Source organism: Balaenoptera ricei, chromosome 15 (assembly GCF_028023285.1).
Source record: "Balaenoptera ricei isolate mBalRic1 chromosome 15, mBalRic1.hap2, whole genome shotgun sequence".
NCBI lineage: Eukaryota > Metazoa > Chordata > Mammalia > Artiodactyla > Balaenopteridae > Balaenoptera > Balaenoptera ricei.
Genome location: NC_082653.1, coordinates 47401862 through 47427606, shown reverse-complemented (window position 1 = coordinate 47427606; position 25745 = coordinate 47401862). Strand labels below are relative to the sequence as shown.

Sequence of the window (25745 nt, the reverse complement as noted above, 5' to 3'; positions counted from 1 at the left end):
AAAACTATAGGAATCTGAGAAAAACTCATAGGAATCTGTTTTAAACTTAAGTTACAGCCTCAAAGTCACTGGGAAGGTTCGGGGCTTTATTTGTTCTTATTAAAAACTGTATACAAGCTTACTTATTAAAGAGTTATCTCTTTTTAAGAGTAAACTGCAGCAATAGTTTGATTAACTGGAGGTTCCCGGTCAAGTTCTTGTTAATTCTAACAGCCTGTAAGGTCAACATCTACAGGCATGTAAAGCTCCATTTTCCAAAGAAGCAAAAAATGTAAATGTCTCCTTCCAGTCCTGAAAACTAAGCCCTTATTCTCCTTTTCTTTGCTGGAATAAGTTTCCACCCTCTCTTCAGATCAGCGTTGTTCAACAACAACAACAATGCAACTGGTTGTGTGATTACTAAGAATCTATTTTCCTCAAGGGTCAAACAAAACATCTATTTTCTCTCTTTTGCACAAATATCTCACTCGATATTAACATCTCAAGTTCTTTTTCACAATGAAGGATTTAGAAATAAATGTCACAAACTGATTCAGAAAGTAGTTAGACAGAAAGTTGAAAAGATACAGAGACATCTCAGTTAATAAAAGGCCTGGTGTTTAAGTTCTGAGTGGAATTTTAAAACTTTAAAAACATTTGATTCCTATAAATCCATTCCTCTGAGAAATACTAGAACACGTGCTTACCGGTTGCTTTCTGGCGGACGACGTTTCTCGCTTTCTCAACTCCCGGCGCCCCGGATGTGGTGGCACTCCTGAATCGCATGGGCTCGGCCACGTCGGGGTGGCTCCGCCAGCTCAGAGAAAAGGATCTCCCCACTGTGGTTCCTTTCTGAGAATCTGGAACACAGCCTACGAGGCAAGAAAAATAATCCAGAGACTGAATTCATTATTATTCCTTTCATAGCCTGTGCTGCTCAGCAAACGTCATACATAGAATGATGTATAAGTCAGCAGATTCTCTTGCTGCAGATTAGGTACCACTTCCTTATACTACAATTTAGGGAGTTATTCATATATCAGGAATATGAAAATTCCTGCTGCCAAAGTATTTTTCAAGCATCTTTAACGGTCTCATGAAAATTCGCATATCTTCACAGTACTCATTCCAATATACAAAACAACATTAATAAATCTTCCTCAGTATAAGAACAATGTCAAATGAAGTTACACCACTGCTCTCAGGATACTCCAAAAACTGTCTTCTATAAACCAGTAAATTAGAGATCCTGATTTTAGAACAGTATTCCATCCTGTAGACGCCAACCTCTCCATGAATCCCCGAAAGAAATTTATGCCCATAAACTCTAATTATAGTCAAATAAGCAAAGTTAATGAAATTCTACAAACAATACAAAATCCTATTTTAAGCGAAGCTCCAAACAGTAAAATATTGCAGATCTGTGAATCACCTTTTTTCTCCTCTCATACTGCTCTGGACAAGTATTTTAAGTAAGTGGTCAAGGATCAAAAGAAATACAGAAGAAAAAGAGAATGAGGCACTTAGAGGTTTCTGCACGTGTACGATGTGGCTGCTGGCTGCCACCTGTGGCTCGTTTTCACACCCAGATTCTTCTGAGAGTGTACTTTGTTTCCACAGATCTAGTGCTTGTACAGCAAGTATTTCTATAATGGATATTTAAATGTGTTTTTAGAATAAGGCAATATAATAAATAAATCAGAAATATTTGCCATCGTCATTAATTAAATAGTTAAACTTGTTCTGTATCTTTCTTGAAAATAGCATATTTTGAAGTTGTTTACCTTCCTAAGACAAGCCTATCTCTCCCTATGAATCTGTGTTCGCATAGTGGGAGGGAAGAGACTATTTTGGGGGCTGAAGGGGAGGGTGGATTATAAGAATTCCAGGAGGCAGGGAGCGTGGTTAGTTTGAGAAAGTCCTTACTTTCTGTCTCAGCCTCTCCCCTCCATCCTGAAAGGCGCCCCAGTCAGGCAGACTCTTCTGGACTGAGGGCCACAGTCCAGGGAGCCAAGTTCCTGTCTGGAAGCACCTAGACCCTCCCAGACTCTGGGTTTACACAGAGGCCCTCAGAGCTGCTATGGAGGACACTACAGAGGCCCAGGGCTCAGGCTCTGGGCTCCCTGCCCTGACTTCAATCCCAAATCTCCATCTAATATATTTTTTAAGGAAGGGGCTCCTTACAACTTCAACTAGGGAGAAAAAAGGATCTTCTGCTAAAGTATGTGAGAACATTGCTTTAGACAGCCTAAATCTAAACGGGGATTAAACAATTCCACTGGAATGCCCCATACTTCAACTAGTTAGTTTTGGTTTCTCACTGACTTGCTCTTACTAATTGGTGCCTTGGCAAGCCACTCACAGACTGCAATGAAGACATTCTAGGAATCAGTCACATTAACTACATGGCTCTGCAGTTAACTAATCATAATTGGTTCACACTTCCCCGTATCCACATCCTCTGTCATCCTCTCCCACATTAACTCTGGGCTTCAGCACATGACTTTTGGTTGCAAAACTGAGCGAGCAGAGATTTGAAATGTACCTGAAAATCTGAGCATGTCCTCCTCTACTCCTGGAACCCTAAGCCATTAGGTGAACAGCCTGAGCTAGCCTGCTGGGTGATGAAAGATGTACGGCCCCGTCACCCCTACTGTGCAGCCGACAGCCGGCTAACCCCTAGCAGTGGAGCTGCCACTCGCTGAGCATGTCACAGCCCGGCTGACTGCGAACGCAGCTGTGAGGCCAGCACAACTGCCAACCCATAAAATCATGATCTGAATAAATGGTGTTATTTGAAGCCGCTATATTTTGGGGTGCCCTGTCACACAGCAAAGCTAACTGACACCATCTACACTAAGACCACTGTCGAGGCTGTAGTCGACCACAGCAAGTAACGTGCTCTCTGTAAGTCTCTGGAGGAAAAATTCCTCGCAGGTCCCAGGACCAGGACAAGCCAAGCAAGTAGCTTGTTTACACCTTTTGCACTCTGTGATTCTCCCGTGTTACTCTGTGATGATCAGAGTTGAATCTGTGGTGGCCCCCTTCCCGCCTCCCCAGCAGCACCGAGGCTCTTCACCGTGCCTCCTGGCATTTTATCCATGCCCGGAGCTCCACCCCTGTTCATTCCGTCCCAGTGTCCTTATGTATTTTATCCATTGTATTATGTGTATTTCTATGAGCGGCCTCAAAATCTTTACACAATAAGCTGGAGTACAGGGAATTAATCCAAGGACTGCGTCACAGCCTTAAAAACAGTAATGAAGACGGGCTGCAGAGTGTCACCCCCAACAGAGACCAGCGCTGAGGCTTCCCGCCTTGATCTGACTCCAGGTCTCACAACAGTTTTCACCCAGAAACCCAAAAAAGCCAAAAAGACTCCATGTGAAGCATTCAGAACTTCTCCACCTTCCCGAGGGGGGGCAGCAGAATAGATAATAAACAGTGGGGCGCCTTGAGTGGGACTTGCCTGGCTTTGATTTCCGGCTTTACCGCTCCTTAGCTGTGTGACCCCAAGTGAGCCAGTCCCTGTGGACTCTGCCCTTGAGTTTCTTGGTCTGTGATGTGGGGAGAGTGGCATGGACCTCACAGGCTCCCCTGAGGGTGAAGGCAGAGAAGGTGCACCCGGCCCCCGCCGCTATCACTACTGTTCCCCATCCTCCTCCTTCCTTCTTCCCAGCCGGCCCGTCATCCTCACTGAGGGGACACAGTGCTAGGAGACGCGATCGAACACCACCGTTAAAAGATACCGTCTGTACAGCTGGTTCAGCTGACTGTGAAAGTCCATGTGTCGACTGCCTGGTGTTTAATACACACCCCTCCCCAGACTCAGACGCCCGGTGCCACCCAGCCAGACAGGAAATACCTTTGCCTCGCTGCTTCTTCTCCTTCTGTTCACTTAATTTGTCCAGAGGTAGGTTTGTCATCTCAACTCCATACACGGTCCTGGCAAGCACCACCGTCAAGGAGTCCATGATGCTGGCCCACTCGTGGATGAGCTCCTCCCAGTCCGTGAGGGAGGACAGCACCCCGAGGAAGTCGTCCCAGAGCTCCCGAGAGATGTACACGCAGAGGTTTGCGCGGATCCAGGCCACTAGGAGCGTCTGAAAACGACCAATCAACAGGAGAATTCAATCATCTTCATTTGGAAGAAGTGTACTTTCGACAAAACATTGAAAATCACTATTAATAAAATGAATTTTAACATAAAAAGCGCCTGGGGATATTGTGTTTAATTTCTCAAAATGCATCTGATCAACTGCAATCAAGATGTGAGCTACTGTGAAATTAGTTATTCTGAACAGACACTGATCAAAATGATCCTAGTGTCTGTGGCTGGTCCTGGCGGGACCTGGGGAGCCTATTCGCTCCCTCACTCCCTGCAAGGGCCGCTCCGAGCCTTGTCTTCTGCAGGTAAACCTCCGCCTCCACCAGCTCCTGCCTGACTGGCAGGAGATGAGCTCAAAGCAGACTTCAGAGCACAGACCCCAGGAAACAATGCTCTGGACCTCCGCCAACCAGGCCTGCATCCGCCTGGCTCCTCCCCCACTGCAGGCCATGCAGGGAGGGGGCCCTGCTCTCCTGCGTGCCCCCCTCCCCGACCCTGAACCCTGCTCCTGGCCTCCTCCTCAGACTCTGCATTTCTGTTAACCCCACCTCACCTTGACCCCCTGCCCATCCTACTTCCCCAGCTCCTATCCATCAGCATGTAAACATGATCCAATTCTTCCTTATCTCAAAAAAAACCCCACAGAAGTTCCCTTGAGCCCTGATGTCCCTTTCGAGCTACAGCCCCTTCTTCCCCTTTCAAAGCCAAATTTCTTGAAAGAATGGCCCACACTCACTCCATCTTCCACACTCGCTCCATCCTCTGCCACCCCACCTTCTGCCGAGGCCTTGGTCCCCATCCTCATGGCTCCAGTGACCATCTGCTCACCGTCCACGTTCAATCCAGACCTCTCGAGATGCTCGTTTCCTGACCCTTCTCTCTGCTCACTGGTAGCCCATGTGCCCTGTCCCGCAGGCACCTGCCACGCAGCGTAGTCGTGAAAAGAACTCAGTTTCCTCCACTGAGAGCCCTCCAGGCCCCCCACCTGGCCTCTCCTGCTCCCGGCCTCTGCACATACCCTTCCCTCCCTCTCTTTCCTCATTTTACTTCTTTAACTTCCGCCCACTCTTCAGGTCACAACTTGGACGTCACTTCCTCCTGGGTGTTCCTGATGTCACCCACCCCCAGCCTCCAGGAAGCAGCCTGCATTTCCCCCATCGGAGTTCGTTTCCCTAAGAGTCACTCAGTCCCCCTGGTCTCACGGTCCACAGTAGTACAGCTGCTCGCAGGGGCAACCCTATAACAAGACAATTATGCATGTATTCTGGGTATTTCCTTACCTCCAAAGTGCCCAGCTCCTCACCTCTGACAAAATATTCCACATCCTTTAAAATTCAACTCAAAATGTTATCTCCTGGGACTTCCCTGGTGGTCCAGTGGTAAAGAATCTGTCTTCCAACGCAGGGGACGAGGGTTCAATCCCTGGCTGGGGAACTAAGATCCCACATGCCATGGGGCAACTAAGCCCGCACACCACAACTACTGAGCTCGCCCGCCTCAACTAGAGAGCCCGCGTGCTGCAAACTACAGAGCCCACGCACCCTGGAGCCTGCACGCCACAACTAGAGAAGAGAAAACCCGCATGCCACAACTAGAAAGAAGACTGCACACCACAACGAAAGATCCCGCATGCCTCAAGGAAGATCCCACGTGCCTCAACTAAGACCCGACACAGACTAAAACTAAAATAAATAAAAAATAAATCTTTAAAAAAAAACCACACAAACAACAACAAAAAAACAAAATGTATCTCCCTTGAAAGAAGTGCCAAGTCCATCTCAGATGAGCCCCAGATGCTTTCCTAATCTTAGTAGAGGGAATCTTTATAGCCAAAGTCTGGGGAACCTCCCTGATCTGTTGTCAGAGCTAAAATGTACCAGGTAAGGTGCCAACTCACCAATATCTCTGCCCAACCCAGATGCAAATAGGCTCCCACTGCTGTCAGGAGTTGTACTGTGCATGGGATGGGGGTGAATTTGCTTTTTAATTTAGATGAGATTAGGCGGGTTCAGGGTGGTATGGCCGTAGACTGCTTTTTAATTAAAAGAGAAATTTTTCTAATATAGACCTAGGAAAACTTTGAGAAAAAGAAAGCAGTCTGTATCTAGACAAGCTTGCTCTGACCACCTGAAAAATCATATTTAAAGTGACCCTCATGACAATGTACCTGTTCTCTGTTTCAATTCATGTTAACTACACTTTTTAAAGGGGTAAAAATGTTAAAGTTGAGCTAAAATAGTTGAGTATATTGAAAAGAAGGTTCTAAACACTCATTAAAAATCGGGTTTTAAGATGAATGAATTTTTTAAAAATTAAGGACAATGCAAAAGGAAAAATTAAAATCATGTTACCATTTATTGTTATTAGTACTTTATTACGCATTTTTATTCTGACTAAAATGCCAGCTTCTGTTTATTCATTTTTTACACTCCTGTTTTCAAAATGAGTTTGAGGTCATTACCATAAAGTGCATATACACAATAAAATTAATAAATGGTAGATCAAAAATATAATCTTCCAGGGGCTTCCCTGGTGGCGCACTGGTTAAGAATCTGCCTGCCAATGCAGGGGACACGGGTTCAAGCCCTGGTCCGGGAAGATCCCACGTGCCGTGGAGCAATTAAGCCTGTGCGCCACAACTACTGAGCCTGCGCTCTAGAGCCCGTGAGCCACAACTACTGAGCCCACGCGCCACAACTACTGAAGCCCATACACCTAGAGCCCGCGCACCCAGAGCCCATGCTCCACAACAAGAGAAGCCACCTCAATGAGAAGCCTGCACACGGCAACGAAGAGTAGCCCCCGCTCAACGCAGCTAGAGAAAGCCCGCGCACAGCAATGAAGACCCAACACAGCCAGAAATAAAATAAATAAATTAAAACATATACATATAATCTTCCAGAGTGGAAGGAGAATGCAGAGACTGGCCGAGTTGCCAGGACTCAGCCTCACATGTGGTCATGGCGCTGGCTCCAGGTTTAAAAGCAGAGGAGTGGGTATAAGATGCCCACTGTGTCCTGCACTGGCCTCACTTTATTGACTAATTACTAGACAAGGACAGAACCATGACTTCCTGCAGCTTATAGGCTTCACCTCCGCAAACCTCACAAACATGTGCATCATCACACATCACACCTCATTCTTGTTCACAGCTAAGGACAGTCAGCAGACGTAAGCCCAGGGCCCCCTCTTCACAGGTTTCCCTTTTCTAACAGGAAGAGGGAAAGAGAGGGCCTCAGACTCGGTTGTCACTAACCTGGTTTGTGACCTGGACAATTTATGTGGCTTTTCTGGAGTCCTATTTCTCTCTAAAGATAAAAAGCTGAATAAGAGCATCCCTAACTTCATCCTTCGGCACTGAAAGTCATGTTTTATCAAGTATGTCTTGGAACACAAGACGTATAAAAGACACCTTCACTGGTAAATCGCTCCTTTTCTTTCAAAGTTTCCTAACCAACCACTTTCTATGTCTCTCTACCCACCTCACTTAGGGGATGACATAATTCTAAGGTATTGGCTCAGGCTATAAACAGAAGGACTGAAGTCCAAGTTTCCTGGTACACTCCCGAGCTTCAAGCAGGAGGCACAGTTAGCACTGATGGAAGTATGTAAAGCATCATTTATGGCAATCAGCATTACTTGGTAAGTATTTAAAACTAAGTAAAACTCAACTATCATTTCAAGAAAATTTGCCAACCCAACTTACCTACTGACAGAGAAAAAACTAAACGCTAAAGGAAAAATGAGAAAAAGATAAAAGGATAATGGCAACTTAAAATTCCCGTCCCCTTTAATAGTCTCCTTATTCAAAATTTTAAAAATCAAGTATCTGGCAATTGTAGACAGGCTGCATGACCACACAAATAATGATCAGACAGCACATTTTAATTGTAGGATGGGACTGAGATGGGGCCGCTTGACTGTCTGGCAGATCTGCCCTGACCTTTCACATTTCCCTCCTCCTGGGGTCTCACAAAAGGACTTGGGAGGTCAACAGATGATCATAAATCCCAGGTGCATCCTCTCTGATTCTTCCAACAACCCTGGAAGGTAGGAAGGACCCCTTTCCTGATTGTGGCAGATTAGGGACAAGACTCAGAAAGATGAAGTGATTTGCTCAAGGCCACACAAGCCAGGAAGTACCAGAGCTGGGGTCAGAACCCAGAATCTGTCTAAGTCTAAAAAGCACATCTTCTCTCTGTTACTTTATGGTTAGCTCTTAATTAATGTAAGCATTCCTCTGGATGCACTGAACAACTGCCAAAATAATAACAACAACGACATCAAAATCATTAATCATGGACTCAAAACTAATCTTCGAGTAAGATCTGACAAGACTTCTCCATTAATGAGGAGGATTCTGCCCCCCTCCCCAAACCAAAACCAAACAAAACCCACAACTCCACGATACACTCTTGCTTAGTTTAGTGACAAGTTCTCACTCTAATTCCAAGACCCACGATAGATGTGGGATTAGACAACTGGTGAGGAGCCGGGCCCAGGCACCCGCCGGCCTAAGCCCGGCCCCCGTCCATGTCACATGGCAGCTCCAGTCCCATCAAGAAGGGGAGGTCAGGAAGGTCGAACAGTGAGATGCTCCAGAGTCAGAGCAAGGTGAGCGGAGGGCCTGTCTGTCCAGGTGGACCGCAGGGCAGGTGGTCAGTGCCACCCTACAGGCAAGAGCACAGCAAAGCTGGACACACAGAAGGGTGTGCAGACCACTTCACCCATCCAGTGAAGGCAAGGTAATCAGACTAAAGGTGATTATACCATGAGGAGTTAACTGAGTTCATGCCAATTACTTCTGCAGCCTTTCATACGTTTCTCATCAGGTCAAGTTCAGTCATAGTAAACTGTTCAAAATTAATATGAACAGCTGGGTTCTCTTGTGTTACAAAGGGAATATTTGGCTTTACTTAGAGTACTAATTTCTCTTTTTTGCCACTTTCACCTACAGATCCTACCTGTATTCTGGATATGCTCTTAACACATAACCTCCAAAGCCACCTTCCAGTCCCTGAGGAGGGCAGCCACCGCTCTCCCTGCAGTGTCACTCCCAGCTCATGGTCCACCCTCGTTCTCCTGCTGGATTACTCAAAGTCAGGCCCATCCACTGGACCACGGCCTTTATTGGATAGAACGTCACATTCTTCCAGAGTCCTTTCACACTGTTCTCTTTCAGAAATATTTCATAACTACTATGCATTCCATAAATACTAGTGATTCCAGAAAAGAGCAATGCTGCAACAGGCTGCCGCCCTCAGGACCCTTTCAACTTCTTTCCAGGCCGTCAGTTCATCACCTGCCTTCTCCTCTCTGCCCCTCAGGGTGACGTCAGAGACTCCTGCGCTGGACCCTTCTCGCCATGAGATGCAGGAACCGCAGCCATCTCCTTGGCTCTCCGCTCCCACTGGAGGCCAACCCGGCTCCTCACCTGGTCCAGGACTTCACCTCCGAGGTTCTCTCTGCCCCAGACGATGCTACTCTCCCTCCCTGGATCATCCCCACTGGTGAGCGAGCATACTTTACCGCCACCTTCCTGAAACCCTGCTCCCCACACGCCCGCTGGCTCCAGCTCACCCCTTCCTCCCCCCTCCCTTCCACACCATTCCCTCGGCAAAGCCATGACTCTAGCTGGGACCTCCACTGCCCAGCTCTCACTTTCTCCTCCATGCACTCCAGGTGGGCCTCATTCCCCTAGAACATTCTAAGCCACCAACATCTTGGCAAAGCCAACGGTCGACTGGCCGTCTCCTCTGACTCAAGACTGCTCTCAGGGCATCCAGGGCACATGCGCCCCTAGTTACCCTCCCAGCTCACTGGCCACCATTCCTCAGCATCTCTGGCTGGCCCTCTCCTCTACCGTCGGCAGATGGCCCTCTTCTCTCTGATACACTCTCCCTCCCCAGGTGATCCCACCCAGCCCTGTGGCTTTAAACACAATCGCTCAGCACATCAACGGCCCTCACACGTTTACCTCTAGTCCGAACCTCTCCCATCCTATTCCTATTCCCATGCTCTGTCCATCCTTCACCTCTTCAAATCTACCTGGCCCGACACCAAGGGCATCAGCTCTTGTCATCTTCCTAATTTCCAGCAACCTTAAGCAAATCAAAAGAGGAGGTAGATGGCAGAAAGGTGGGAAGGCCTAAAAGAAGACCAGCACTAATTGTAAAGACAAGATTACGGCCTTCAAGACAAAGCTAAGAAGGAAATTTTCTAATTAAATTTCTAGAAATTTAAAGTTAGTCTAACTTTACTCTTGAAATTCTCAGTGATTAAAACTAATTTGCTGTAAAATCCAATTCATTTCTTGCATTTGCAGTGTTTTAATAAAAAAGACTTACCCTAAACAGTAACCCTGCCAAGCTCTGGGCAAACAGGTCCTTTATTTGTTTATCCTTTGGCTTCTGCATGACAGCTTCTGTTATCCTGAGTAGTATTTGCAACATCTGTTCCCTGGGCCACCCAAAATAAAAGCTCATATTATTAATCACATCTCCAAAGCACTTACATTTATAGGTACAAGAAATTCTCTTAAGGATTCAGCAAAATTGATAATCACATATCATTCAGAAGTATCTGAATGCCCATTACATAATGAATACCATACTTATCAAAATAAGCTAGCTTATGTTACCACAGTTCTAAAAATATGCTTCCTGTGCCCACATCAGTAGACAGGACAACCCAGGTTTCACCCCAGCTTGACCCCCCCCTTGTAAAAATGGAGGCGACGCGTTTTCTCCACCTGTGCCAGCACCTACGGCACGCAGGGAGAGCTTGTGCCTACTGAACTTACGCAGCACTCTCAAACTTTCACATCCATTATTTTACTTAAACTGAGCGGCCTCCCTATCTCTCTGTGTGACAGTAAACAACATGGACTTTCTGGTCCTCGTCCTGGGGAGGTCTGCCGTCAGCAGTGGCGGGTGGCCGTGATCCACAGTACTCCCATAGGTAGGAGGGCTGGGAAAGGTCACAACTGGACGCTTAGGGCACGGAGCTTTGTGCCTGGAAGATCCCGACTCTGCAAACAGGGCACCCCTCGGAACCGCGGTCACAACGTCTCCATCACAGCACTCCTCGGACCGTGTTTCTTTTTTTTTTTTGGCTGTGTTGGGTCTTCGTTATTGCACGCAGGCTTTCTCTAGTTGCGACTAGCGGGGGCTACTCTTCGTTGCGGTGTGCAGGCTTCTCATTGCGGTGGCTTCTCTTGTTGCAGAGCACGGGTCTAGGCGCACGGGCTTCAGTAGCTGTGGCACGTGGGCTCAGTAGTTGTGGCACACGGGCTTAATTGCTCCGTGGCATGTGGGATCTTCCCGGACCAGGGCTCGAACCCATGTCCCCTGCATTGGCAGGCAGATTCTTAACCACTGCGCCACGAGGGAAGTCCCGGAGACGGCATTTTATGTTAAAAGTCTTTAAAGAGTATAAAACACTAGAGACACAAAATAGCACCGCTAATTGTGATGATGATGGTAAGTTCTCTAGCACAGCCAAAGGGCATTCTTCTCTCTCACAGTTGAGTTACATTCTTCATATCTTCCCCCAGATGCCATGGAAACAGAGAACACATTATCTTCTGTTAATGGAGGGAAATCACCCCGGTCCCTTTAACTACTTCTTCGAGGTCTTGAGCACAAACCGTTCGTTCATCTCTGTAACTTTCTCCTCGGCCTGGCTCTTCAGTGATAAAACCAAGAAGTGGACAAAGTAATCTGGTCCAGGTCGGATAATGAGATTTCAAGTCATGGTTCCTTTATACTTTTCTCACATTTCTGAGAACAATGTTTTCTCTTAACACGATGCTGGATCTCATTAAACTTCTCCAGGGTCTCCTGCCCTCCTCGTGGCTGACCCCGTCTGACTTCCGTCCCGGTTTCTGTGGGTGCCCGTTCCCACTGTGCTCTGCTCTGCCTGCCCGCCCGGCCCCCTGCCCACGGACCCTGCAGGCTCAGGACTAGAGCTGTGTGGCCAGAGGATCGGGGCATGCAGGCCTGGAGCAGCCAGCGACTTTGAGGAGGATGAGGGCAGAAATGGCCCAGGGCTGGAACAGCCTGTGCTCACCCCGGCCAGCGTCCCCCGGGCCCTGTCACAGGGGGAGGGGAGGGCTGCACCCAGGGTCGCCTCTGCTGCGCACCTTGTGTGATGCTCAAGACAAGGAAAAACAGCCCCTTCCACACCCATCGTGCGAACATGAGAACAAGAAACGTAGTAACTTTCAAATAAAACCTCAGTCACGGGAACTGTTATCAAAAATGCAGACCTGACGGAGGCAAAGACCGACACAGACACAGGGCAGACTTAACTTCTGAACCTAAGAAAGCTTGGGAACCACAACATTCCCACACGGAGTCTTCTGGAAGAGAATGGGGGTGGAAAACTACCTCCAGTTTGGAAAAATCTTTGCTAACAGTTCTGACCTCCACTTGTTCCTTTGTATTTTGTGAAACATTAACTCTGGTCACTGCTCTCAAAGGGGACCTGCCTGAAGAGCGAGCCCAGGACAGCCCACGTGTGCTGCCCGAGTGGCGGAGGAGGGGCTCTTGCCGCCTCTTTGTTCTCTACTTTGCCCCCATCTCCTTGCACACCTACTCACTAACACCGGCTATCCCCTCTTTGGGGGCCACTACTCGGCACCTGCTGGGCTACAGCCTGGTCTCGGCCACCGTCATCCACCGCCACAGAGTCTGCACTCCAGGCACTGTCTCTCTCCACGCGGCAGCCAGAGATCTTTTGGAAACGTAAATCAATCGGGTCGTGTCACACTCTCGCACACAAGCAGAGGTATAGCGGGGACCTTCCTGCAGCCCGCAGGGCCCTATGCCCCCTGGCCTGGGGTCCCCCCCTCTGCACTGGCCGCCGTCTCGTCCTGCCCGGAACCCACCAGCTTGTGACCTGCAGTTCCTCCTCACGGGGATGCTCTTCCCTCCGGGCTCCGCTCAGAGAGGCCTTCCCACCCTCCACACTGCACCCCCCACAACCAGCTCCACGGTTCTTAGTGCTGAACCCCACCTGACTCCGCTTCTGTGTTCATCACGTCTCTCAGGCCTATGAGGACAGACGCCTCGGGAGGGCAGGGACCCTGTCTGTCTAGTTCACCCTCTATCCTCACAGTAGAAGCTCCCTAGTTATTTACCAGATGAAAGAAGGGAGGGAGGGAGGGAATTCACTGATCGTCTGGTACTTCAACACACAGGAAAATCTGCTAGGGAAATAGATCACATCCATGGTCTATGCTCTACTGACTTTTTTTTTTTTTTTTTGGTGAGTATTTTCATCTATTCCTATATTTTGATTTTTTATAGTTTTACCTGGAAATCTCTGAATTATTAAAGAAACAGAGAAGCATTGTTTAATTTTATTTCCTAGAATTTTCACCCCAAAAAAGATTATCAAAAATATCAAAATATTACTGATACACTGGTATACAGAATTCATAGAGTTTTCAAAGGAAAAAAAAAAGCATCAAAAACACTTGATACAACTGGTATGAGGAGCAGATATTTCAGTTGAAAGCTTCCAGCATTTCTCATTTCTTTCAACATTACTGACATAGCTTTTAACTTTGTTTAAATTGCCTTGTTCATCCCTGTGATGTTTTAGCAACAGCTTCTCGGAAAACAGTGCTAAGTTTAAAAGTCTGGGAAAGATGACACCAGAAGGTACAGCTTCAAATGATCATTTTGACATCTGTGGTTCCTGTATTTGTGAACCTTCTGCCCGCCGGCTTCCTCTGGGCCCACGCCCCCTCATCTGAGAAAGAAAAGGGCTGGACGCAAGGCCCTGGAGGCCCCGCCGGCTCAGTCCCACCTCACCCCCACGGCTCCCTGAGCGCCGGCTCCAGCCTCCAGAGCACAGGTCTGGGAACGGGGACCCCGAGCATTTCCGGGGGGCAGGTGCCACCAGCCTGGGTAGGAGGGTGCTGACCACTGCCAGGCAGGTAGGGAGGGTGCTGCCTGGGTGGGAGGAACCTGCAAGGACCGGACTGGAGAAGCAGAAGGGAGAGGCTGCCCCCCACCCCCCAAACCTTATTAGGAGCTGGAGGGATGTGTAGACACTCATCACGGGAAACTCTAATGCACTGCTTACCTCTGGGACATTATAAACACAAAGACACCAAACAAAAATGAACGACCAGGAGGAAAACACTTCACATAAGTGTATTTTAATGATGCCACTATATTTTTCACTGCACTCTGACAATTTATCACTTAAAATAATTGTTTTTCTAAAATGAATTTAAAACCTCAAGTTTAAAACCATCAAATCAGTTAAAAGTATTCTGGAGCAATTAACCAACCCTCCTGGGATTATGAAGAAGGATATTATAAAACGTCAGTTACTGCTTTTCCACAAACTGTTTGATGACAGTTTAAAGTGGAAAAATCTACTATTAAGTAATATGACTACTTACTCTTAATTTGAGAACTTTTTTAAAAACCAATAATGAAAATAAATGAACTATCAAAGTACTGGATACTTACCTTCATAATTCTGTTACAAAAGACTGATTATCATCTCATCGTTCACTTTGTAAAGCTATTTAATAAACGGAGGCTTTAGTATTTTAATTATTACGTTGAAAACAGAAACATCTGTTTTACAATGTTAATTAATTGAAAATATACTCACCATGTCTTTTTATTCATTGTAAGCTCCATTATCATGCGCCTAAAAATAATCAGAACAGCTTTACACGCATCAACTTGCTCCTTCAAGAGCATGGGAACTTCCACACACGGTTCCAGCAAAAAGACATTTGCAGCGTTTGTCAAAAATACCTGAGAACCAACAAATTTTACATGAGAAAATATAATTAAACAGATAAACCTGAACAAATTTTGTTTAAAGGGAATGATATTAATTTCACCTTTGAGCTATTTCAATAAGACAAGTGGTACCAACACATACTCAAATTTATTCTAGTTCATCCCTTAGAATTACTTAAGTACGGATCCTTGAAAGACCTTTTCTAGAAAAATAATTGCCATTACATATTAATATTGCAGATTTAGAAATTTATGAATCAGAAAGGCTTCTGAAGATTTCTTTTTGACACCCCTTCAAAAATTTTTTTAAAAAGATAAGACAGGGCTTCCCTGGTGGCGCAGTGGTTGGGAGTCTGCCTGCCAATGCAGGGGACACAGGTTCGAGCCCTGGTCTGGGAAGATCCCACATGCCACGGAGCAACTAGGCCCGTGAGCCACAATTGCTGAGCCTGCGCGTCTGGAGCTTGTGCTCCGCAGCAAGAGAGGCCGCGATGGTGAGAGGCCCGCGCACAGTGATGAAGAGTGGCCCCCGCTTGCCATAACTAGAGAAAGCCCTCGCACAGAAACGAAGACCCAACACAGCCATAAATAAATAAATAAATAAATAAATAAATAAATAAATGGATCATCACGTTTAAAAAAAAAAATAAATAAATAAAAATAAAGAACTGTTATAAAAAGTATTGTGATTAAAAAAAAAAAAAAAAAGATAAGACAGGATCATTGCCTGTGGGTGAGGAACCTTGAGGGGCCGGCAGAGAGGGTAGGGGCCCTGGGGCAAACAGCGGCTGGAAAGAACGACCTGGCTCTTGTTGAGTCCCCAGCTTCGCTGACATGAAGGCCTTGCTGACAGGAGGCAGCCAGTACCACCCAAATGGCAGCCAGCAAAGAGGCAAAGGCGCGTGGTCAACACTGCACACCTTCCAGCAGCATGGGCTTTCAATATGAGAAATACAATATGCAGCAGAATACAAAACCTAAGGAAATTCTTAGGATAAAAACTGAGATTTTGAACAAAATTTAGCAAGTACGCCAACTGCTCTACACTCAGCCTTTAGGATACAAGTCCCCTGTCCTGTACCATCGATAGAGAATTGTGAGGAGCACGGATCCAGGCTACCCTGTAGGGAGTTACTGCCCGGGGGCACTGCTTCAGCATAACAACGTGTCATCATTTACAGAGAGTCAGGACATTCTGAGCTGTCAACCAGGTGACAAGGATGGAGCTTCTCCACCTTCTAGACCTACTACAGTCCCTCTTAGTTCTCCTCTCCATTCAACAGCACAGACACCAATGATCTGGGAACAAACAGAGCTGGCTCACTTGTGGACGAAATCCATTAACACAGCATCTCAAAACAGATGCACAAACTGACCAGAGGAACTGAAATGAGCACACTCAAAAGTCAAGTGGGCGAACTAAAATGTTGACAGCCTCTGAGATCATTTTATGCAAGATTAAAAACGTATCGTGTCCCAATTTTCTAGGAAGAATCACAAAAGCAGCACTATAATAGTTGATAACAGATGATAACAGCACTTGTGAAGACTTACTAAGCTTCGAGTAAGAAAAATGAAAATAAAGAACCTTTTGACTAGCGAACTATAGCTTTAGTGACTACGTCTTTTAAAGAAGTATGCCATAGATGATGTACTACAATACAGATCCTTTTTAATTCAATGTACTTGGCTCCTTGATTTAATTTTAAACCTTTGCATACTCCAAAGTAAAAGTGAGGAGCCTTCATATATTATATTTCTTTCATTTTACTTTCAAAACAACATCAAAAATGTTGACTTCATGACTATTTATTACCATGTTAGTATCAGTTAGGATAAAAATAAATCAACAAAATGAATATGTCCAAATTATACTTGTCAGAAGCAACTATAAAACAGTACTATCTTATCAAACCTCCACTTGGCCACATTTTCCTCATTAACCAAATCAAGGACCAAGGTCCTCGATAAAATGAGAACAAAAACAGCTATCTAAATCCAAACTAAATATTTTTTAAAACTGTAGAGCTATAATCAAGTAGAAATTCTCTTTCCTGGCTCAGCCAAGGGGATGTAAGTTCTCCTTCTAGAGAATAAATAACTCACCTGAACTCAGGGAAATAACAGGCACCTGCAACCCCCACTGGCTGACTACGGGATGCTCTGCGGGGAGGGGGTGGGGCGGGGACTCCTGCAACCATTGCTCTGGTGGGCGCACAGGTGACGTTTAGGAGCTGCGCCAAAGTTCTCTGAAGCTATTCAAGTAAAATCATCTTGATTTTTTTTAAGCTAAAATTATTTGCTGATTTTCAAATTATTTGCTGATTTTTAATGAAAAATGAGAAAATTAATTAATTACAGTATATTAAACTGCCAATTAACTTGAAAACAAAAAGGATCCCATGATAAGGAATCCTCTCAAGAGACAGATGACAGAAACACGGCATCACTGAAAACTGGGTACCATGCCTTCCTGCCCCAGACCCTACGCCCAGCCTCTGTGTGGGAAGCCTAACTGGACACAGATGAACGTGGATATGGATATGGGGAGGAGGGTGGAGTGCCAGGGATCAGGGGAAAGAGAGGGACCCTGTGTTTTCACGTATACTTCTAACAACCTTCAAACTGGGTGCAACCCAAGAGGTAATCTCCCAATCTTCATTTTTGAGATAAAATCCTGAGATCTGGGGAGACTGAGTGATAAGCCAAAGCTGCTCTTTCCAATGTTCCCAAATGGTATTGGTTCTAGTTCATATATTCATTCAGATAAATATCTAAAAATTACTGCATTAATCATCATTCTTCATAAACACAGGCAATTTTTAAGAGGAATATTACTTGTAAGATTATATAATCACCAAGTTTGTCTTACAAATTAGAATCCAGGTAACTCACTACCCATATGTGTTCAGAATGTGGCACATATATAAAGTGGAATATTACTCAGCCATAAAAAGAAAAGAAATTGAGTTATTTGTAGTGAGGTGGATGGACCTAGAGTCTGTCATACAGAGTGAAGTCAGTCAGAAAGAGAAAAACAAATATCATATGCTAACACATATATATGGAATCCGAAAAAAAAAAATGGTTCTGAAGAACCTAGGGGCAGGACAGGAATAAAGATACAGACGTAGAGAATGGACTTGAGGACACGGGGAGTGGGAAGGGTAAGCTGGGACAAAGTGAGAGAGTGGCATGGACATATATACACTACCAAATGTAAAACAGATAGCTAGTGGGAAGCAGCCGCATAGCACAGGGAGATCAGCTGGGTGCTTTGTGACCACCTAGAGGGGTGGGCTAGGGAGGGTGGGAGGAAGACGCAAGACAGAGGAGATATGGGGATATATGTATATGTATAGCTGATTCACTTTGTTATAAAGCAGAAACTAACACACCATTGTAAAGTAATTATACTCCAATAAAGATGTTTAAAAAATAAATAAATAAATAAAAAGAAGATACTTTTAAGGTTGAAATCTCAGTCACATATTCACTGTATAACAATCCCTCTCAAAAAACTGCAACCAGTTCAGATGTCTTCTCTGACTAAAAAAAAAAAAAAAAATCTTTATAAATTGAAGGTGGGGAAGCAGAAAGAAAATTTAGCATGAGAATTTAAGGGCTGTTTACTGATGGATGGCTAAAAACATCACCATACTTTATACGATGTTACCCCCAATAAACAAAATGTTCAAGCTGACTCCATCCGGGAGCCTTCCCATCTGTGGCCGGCGCATACCTGCAGCATAGCCTGGGCCCCAGCCTTCACGTTCTTATTCTCCTCTTCGGTCACACACCCTCTGCTCACAGCACTCGTGAAGGAATAAGTTCGTCCCCAACTGGAAGATCGCTTGTGACCAGAACTTTCAGATGAGGTCTTTAGAAAATAACAATCAGTCAGCAGAGTGGGGAGAAGCACATGTTGTATATTTAGTTCCTTACGCTCACCAGAATTCATGAGATTACAGGTTCCAGAAGGCAAGTCTCTTTTCTGTTGTGTTCACCATTCTACCTCCATCACCTAAAATGGTGCTTAGCACTTAGTATGTGCTGAAGAAATAGATAACGTTTGTCCAATGGCCCAGTGAACATGACTGTTGATTTGTTTTGACCTCATGACTAGTTATTAAGATGACTTCACCAATATTGAAAAATCAAATTAAGGAATTAATATAGATATTTAAAAGCGATATACCTTTGGTTACAAGTATTTTTTAATGTTTGGTGTTAATTGCCATGACAAACACCCACTTTTAGAAATAATTCTCAGACTAGATGTCAAAATAGCATGCCAGAAATATAAATACGACCTAAGTTTTTTTTGCGCATCAAGTAGAGGCCCACTCACAACCTGTGGCTTTATCTAACATGGAATGAAAGGTCCATCCTGATAGCACCCCTCTCTGAGAACAGCACCAGCCCTGAAGCGAGGCTCGCAGTGGAGATTAATATTGTGTGTCACATTGGACTGTTGCTGGTATGGCCACTGTACAAGGAAAGTCTGCCAAAACATTCTAAATTTAGTTAAGTGAATATTACTTATTTAAGCATATCAATGATATGGCAGTGACATTTTTAGTCTCATCAGAGATGTGCAAAGTATACTGGCTTATTCAAAGACTCTCATGCAGTAGTGAATAAAGAAGCTGCCACGCACACGTGGCCAAGCCTGAGCTTAGGATGTGGCAGAGGACCTTGAACAGCGAACAGAAGCAGACCCCCTGAGGCAGGCGCTCATGGAACTCAGCAACCCGAGAGCATCAGAGCTGACAACAAAGAGGTGGCCTGACTGCGACCCTTGACTGAGCAGAATACTTTGCTTTATATTTTAATATAGATGCTCCCAACTCAAACAATAAGTGATAAAATATTACCTGCTTGTTATCAGTCTCTGAAAATCCTGATTTTTCAGCTTCTTCTTGGGCAACTTCTTTTATGTCTGGTTCCTCCATGAACACAGGTTTGTCCTGGAGGATCCACTTTCTGTATACTTGAACTACTTTTCTGGTTACAGCTATGTCACAGGAAGGCAGCAAAAATGCCTAAAATGATAAGAGAAACTCCCTTTAACACAAGCTCAGGTCACCAAAGAGCCCAACAGACATTTGCAACGCCCATCACCAATCTCAGACTTTCCTTTGAAACACAGACTACACAGGGCCACATGTTTCTGTGCACACCAAACTTACCTGAGGAAAAAAGACAATTGTGTTTACGGCAGTTGCTTCAATTGGGCCAATTGTGTAACTGGGCCAGAAAACAAAATGCAATTTTTTTTCCACAAAATAACCAAAATGCATACCTATAGAGATATATTAATTGGCTGTATGAACAATAATAACTGTACAACTGAGAACTTTTCCCAACAAATGAGAAATAGATGATGAGATGGTAGAGATCATAGTACAGCCAGTTGTCACGTCTCTTCCCAAGTTCACATTCAGTGATGCTGTGTTGGTAACTTGAATTGGCCATAGTGGGAGTAGTGACAACACAGAAGTTGGCAAATGTTACCACCCAGGGCTTTTGTTTTCTTTCTTTTGTCTTTTTTGCCTTTTCCTTTCCTTTCCTTTCCTTTCTCTTTCTTCCTTTCCCTTCCTTCTTTCTTTCCTCCTTCCTTCCCTCCCTTCCTTTCTTGAGAGTCAGTTGTCCAACTGGCCAGTTGTAGCATTATGCATACTTATGTGAACTTTTTAACATTAAAGAATCCCCTTACACATCTGCACACAGAATTTTTGTTTAAGGTGATCAGAATCCAAACGTAGACAACTATGTAACCCAAATTCAATATTACCTTCCTCCCAGAAAGCAAATATAAATCCCCTCTGGAGGAAAATAAAATCATAGTAAAACCAAAATTATTTGCACAGTCTGATTAATATGATATACAGCATATTAATAAAAAAATTAGAAACGTGAGAAAAGAAGTCAACATTAATAAAATCACGTTAAAAACAGATAATAATTTAAACATATAAGAGATCTAGGTAAAGTATCAGAAAAAGATGTATATGAAATTGAAAAATAAAATAACCAAAATTAAAAGCCCAGTGTAAATGGCTGACAATAGGATGGATGTAGCTGAAGAGTAAACTGGAAAAAAAATCCGATGAAAATATACAGAATGAAGCACAGAGAGACAAAGGATGGCTCCATCAGAAGAGAGGTGAGAGAGAACGCAATGCAAAGGTTATCTTTTCCATGGCTGGAGATGCAGAAGGAAGGAATGAGTCAAAAGCAGCAGAAACAATATCTGAAGATAGAATGGCTGAGAATTTTACCCAAAATGATAAAACACATCAAGCCACAGATTCAAGAATCACAAAGAAACACAAGCAGGATACATTCAAAGCATATTACACTAAGACTGCTGAAAACCAAAGACAATCTGAAAATCTTAAAAGGAGCCAGGGGGAAAAAAGACACATTTCTTCCAAAGGAATAACCACATGACTTAGCATAACTTCTCAAAGAAACAATGAAAGCCAAAAACCAATGGAACAAAATATTCAATGTGCAGAAAGAAAGCAGCTGCCAAAGTAGAATCTGACATCCATAAAGAAATATTTCAAAAATAAAGCAAAACAGACGTTTTCAGATAAGAAAATGAGAAAATTTTTACCAAGAGACCTAATCTAAGGGAAATACTAAAAGTTATTCTTTAAGCAGAAGGAAAATAATTCCAGGTCAGAGATTTGGGAAGAAATAAAGTGCAACAAAAATGGTAATTATTTGGATAAATCTAAATGAATAATATATATATATGAATATATATAAAAAAAAGAATAAAACTGGAAAAAGTAATTATAGTAGTTCTGAAAGAGATGATATATATGTATATGTATATATATATTTGTGTATATATAATACATATTATATATTCATAATATGGCATTAAATGGCATACACATACATAACAGTGGTATATAAACTAAGAAGGAGTAAATGGAACTAAAATGCATACCGAGAGGTAAAAGTTGAAATTAATGCTAGATTTTAAGTTAGGGATGCATATTGTTAATGCTTAAAATATTACAAATGAGTGTAAAAATACTTATCTAGAGGAGAAAAATAGGATGCTAAATGTAATCAGTCTGAAAAAATTAAGACAGAAAGTAGAAAGATAGTAGATGTAAACACAATTATAGCAGTTGTTACATTAAATGTAAATGCAATAATGCTCCAATCAAAAGACAGAGATTATAAGGTTGGATTTTAAAAGCTATTAAAAAGACCACATGCTATTTATAAGAGGACATCCAAAACATATGAAAAGGGGACGTTGAAAGCAAAAAGTTAGAAAAAGATTACCATGAAAATACTAACCAAAAGAAAACTGGAGAGCTACATTCAGAACAGGCAAGAACAACTTTTAGGCAAAAAAAAAAAAAAAAAAAAAAAGGCATTACTAGAGAAAAAGAAAGTTCTTAATGATAAAAGATTCAATTCAAAGGAATATATAATAATTCTAAATCTGTACTGCAACTAAGAATTTTACTTAGTAAAATTCATATTCATATATATCAAATACTGATAAACTGTGAAGAAACAGACAAATCCACAGTCACAGTAGGATATTTCTCAGCTGAGAAAACAGCAGACAAAAATAACAGGATAGAAGAGAGCTGAACACATACATCAGACCTTCTCACTCTCCTCCACGTCTCAACCTCTCATACCCTTCCTCTCTTTGTCTCTCCAAGGTGCATTCAGGATAATTTCTTCAGACCTGTCATCAAATGCATTCCCTCTTCAGCTGTATCTAATCTGCTATTAAACCTACCCATTGAAGTTTTCCTTTAATATTTCAATTATGACATTTTTTTCATCACTAGAAGTTCTATTTTCTTCCTATTCATATCTGCTTAGTCATCTGCTATGGTTTCTTGTTTTCTGCAAACATTTTCAAGCTTGTCTTTTATTTCTTTAAATGTGTTAAACATATTCATTCTTAAGTCTCAATTGTATAACTGAAATCCTTGTGAGGTTTTCTTGCCTTTTCTGATTTGTTTGTCTAGAAAAGTTTTGATGTATAAATTCCTAAGAGGAAGAAAGTGACCTGAAATTATTATACCCAGCTAAACTACTGTTCATGTGCAAAGGCAAAAAGAAAACATTACCCATCACAAAAGGACTCAAGGTAGATAAACAACAAGGATTTACTGTATAGCACAGGGAACTACATTCAGTATCTTGTATTGATAATAACCTATAATGGAAAAGAATCTGAAAAAGAATATATATATATTCTGTATTCTATATTCTGTATTATATATGTCATATATATTCTATATTCCATATTCTATGTGTTATATTCTATATGTTATATTCTATATTCTATATAATATATGTTTTATATATATATATATATAACTGAGTCACTTTGCTGTACACCTGAAACTAACACAATATTGTAAATCAACTATAGTTCAATAAATAAATAAGTAGGACTCAGGGAATAGAGCTGCCAATACACCTTCTTGAAAACACCACTCAGCGACAAAACGAGACCAACCAAGAAGTCAATCAAAGCAAGTATTTTAGGGCTGTGGACACCAGGAGGAACGAATCTGTCAAAATACAGAACCAAGATTAAATACCTCTGCCCATCAGGATTCCAAAATCAACTGCAAATGTAAATTTATAATATAATGAATATTTATATATTCATTATATTATAAATTTATAATATAATGAAATCAGCAGATGGGGAGAGGAGGCTCAAAAAAACACAAGGCTGCTAAGCTCTTCACGTTTCATAACAAGAAATCAAGTGCCACCTAACATTAAAACATGCAGGTAAAAAGTGATTCCAATATTTTAATGCTATTATAATCTTTTTATTATAGACACGTCTTCTAGCAATTAATATTTCTTGTGGTAAAGGAATATTTACTGGAATTTCAACAATTCCTTTGGGTTTGCTGTCTTTTCTTCTGTTAAATTCAGGTAAAAATAAAATTCAGAACTACTCATTAAAACTGCATTAAAGATTCATTCAGAGTTAAAGGCTCCATTGTCATAAAGCTATCCTGCGGTCCCCCACCCCACCCCTGCCACTTCCACACACCTGTCGTGGCCCTGGCCTTCACCTTGGTCAGCCTCTGTCTGATTCACCTGTTTCTGTCCACGGCTGCCTGCCTGCCGGTCCACCCATCCCTGCCGGCCAAATTCTACCTCTGTCTGCCCGTCTACCTGCACCTACCCACCTGTCTGGCTACACCTTCCTGCTTATCTCCACCTCTGCTGGCTGGCCAGTCTGCACCTTCCTGTCTGTTCTACGCCTGCCTGCCAGTTTGTTTATGTCTATCAGCTCATCTGTAAGCCCTCCTGTCTAACCGTCCACCAGGCTGCTTCCTGTCTGTTCATATCCTGTCTCACCCTGTCCTCTCTGCTGGTCTCTCGTGCTGCCAGGCCAGCAGCCATCTATACACACAGAGAAATACCTAGAATGATGCTCTTCTAACACTGATAACAGTTACTTGGATGGCAGTGTTTGAGTGATTTGTTTTTGGCTTTCTCCACTATACTTATATCTATAGAAAGATACTATCTTTATCTAATGGAGTCATCTTTTTTTTAAATAAAGTTGCTCTTTAAAATAAAACCAAACTACCAACAAAACAACCTAATGAACAAATGTCCTTTAGAGCAGTACTTTCATTTCAGATCATAACCTAAGTAAGACATTTTCCATAAGGATACATGCATTTGTGTATGTAGTATACACAAAAATAAGTCAGAAGTTTCACAAAGAAATACTAATTCTTACAATATGCACTGCGCTGTGAATTTTTTTTGGTCTGTTCTATTTTACTTTATTTCATTAATTTAAAAAAAAATACTGGCTCTTGACCCACTACATTGATTTCATGACCAACAAATGATCACACAAGGTAGCCTGAAAAATAGCAGTTAGGAGACAAGTTTCTGGTGGAGTGACCCAGGGATCAGAACCGCCCTCCTGACACACTCCACCCGCTCAGCCTGCCTGCTGGAGACTGCCTTGAACCTTGCCAAACCTCATCTCCCTCAGGAACCGTCTACGGCCACAGCCTTCAACTCATTGAACCATCCAGTCTGAGGTGACTGCTCCGTCAGCCCCGCCCTGAGCCGCCCAGCCCCCAGTGGTCCTCGTGGGCCTTTGTTCCCACATCATGCGTGTGGACATCCGACCTGCCTCTTGTGCTGTTCTCTGTTACATACACACACATCTTAACTCCACACTGAAAACGTGCACTTCTTGAATGAATGCACATTTTTAAACTTTAACAGCCTTTAGGCTTAGTCTCTGAAGGATTTAAAATTAAAAAAGATATTTTTGTAAAAGAAGTCACATTTTGTCTTCCATAGAAGAAAACTTCATCATTGACCAAGAGAGGGCAATAAAACGCAATGTTCAAACCCATGCCCCTTTTCCCAAATGTCTCTATTTCAGTATTTTAACAATGCACAATAATCATATTTGAAATTTCACATAAGCTTTCAAATTAGATTTGATTAAGAATAATTATAAAATGTAAACGTTTTTGAATTTCATGGTACAAAGATGGCTCCTAACTTCAGGAGTAAGTAGTCTGCAGTTACCTTAATGATGCAGTTTCTACTTCAAAACTGAATTTACACTGGATCTAGGATTTTGATTGAATTTAGAACTTAGAACACACTATTGCCAGGGGTGGAATGCCAATAATGGATGCAAATGGAACTATGTGTATAATAAATAAATAAATACGCAATATAGGTAGAACCACATCAATTTAGCACTTGTCTCTTGTGCAAAATTGAAAAGCTTTGTTAATGATATCTGATTTTAAGTATTTGTATCCAAGCGTTTAAAACATTACTATAGATCAGGATCAGCAAACTACGATCCACAA

At 43.1% G+C, this 25745-nt stretch overlaps 1 protein-coding gene across 3 annotated transcripts in view; it reads right to left on the bottom strand.

The window, feature by feature from the left end:
• The window catches only part of RALGAPA2 (Ral GTPase activating protein catalytic subunit alpha 2), a 281669-nt gene that overhangs the window by 181240 nt on the left and 74684 nt on the right, over positions 1 to 25745 (bottom strand). For all 3 annotated transcript variants that reach the window (XM_059898891.1, XM_059898892.1, XM_059898893.1), the window contains exons 11-16: positions 19740 to 19907; positions 18605 to 18742; positions 14726 to 14874; positions 10435 to 10546; positions 3845 to 4082; positions 687 to 851 (exon numbers count right to left, since the gene is read on the bottom strand). In XM_059898891.1, the coding sequence (XP_059754874.1) occupies positions 687 to 851; positions 3845 to 4082; positions 10435 to 10546; positions 14726 to 14874; positions 18605 to 18742; positions 19740 to 19907 (970 nt within the window). The remainder of the gene's footprint in view (positions 1 to 686; positions 852 to 3844; positions 4083 to 10434; positions 10547 to 14725; positions 14875 to 18604; positions 18743 to 19739; positions 19908 to 25745) is intronic.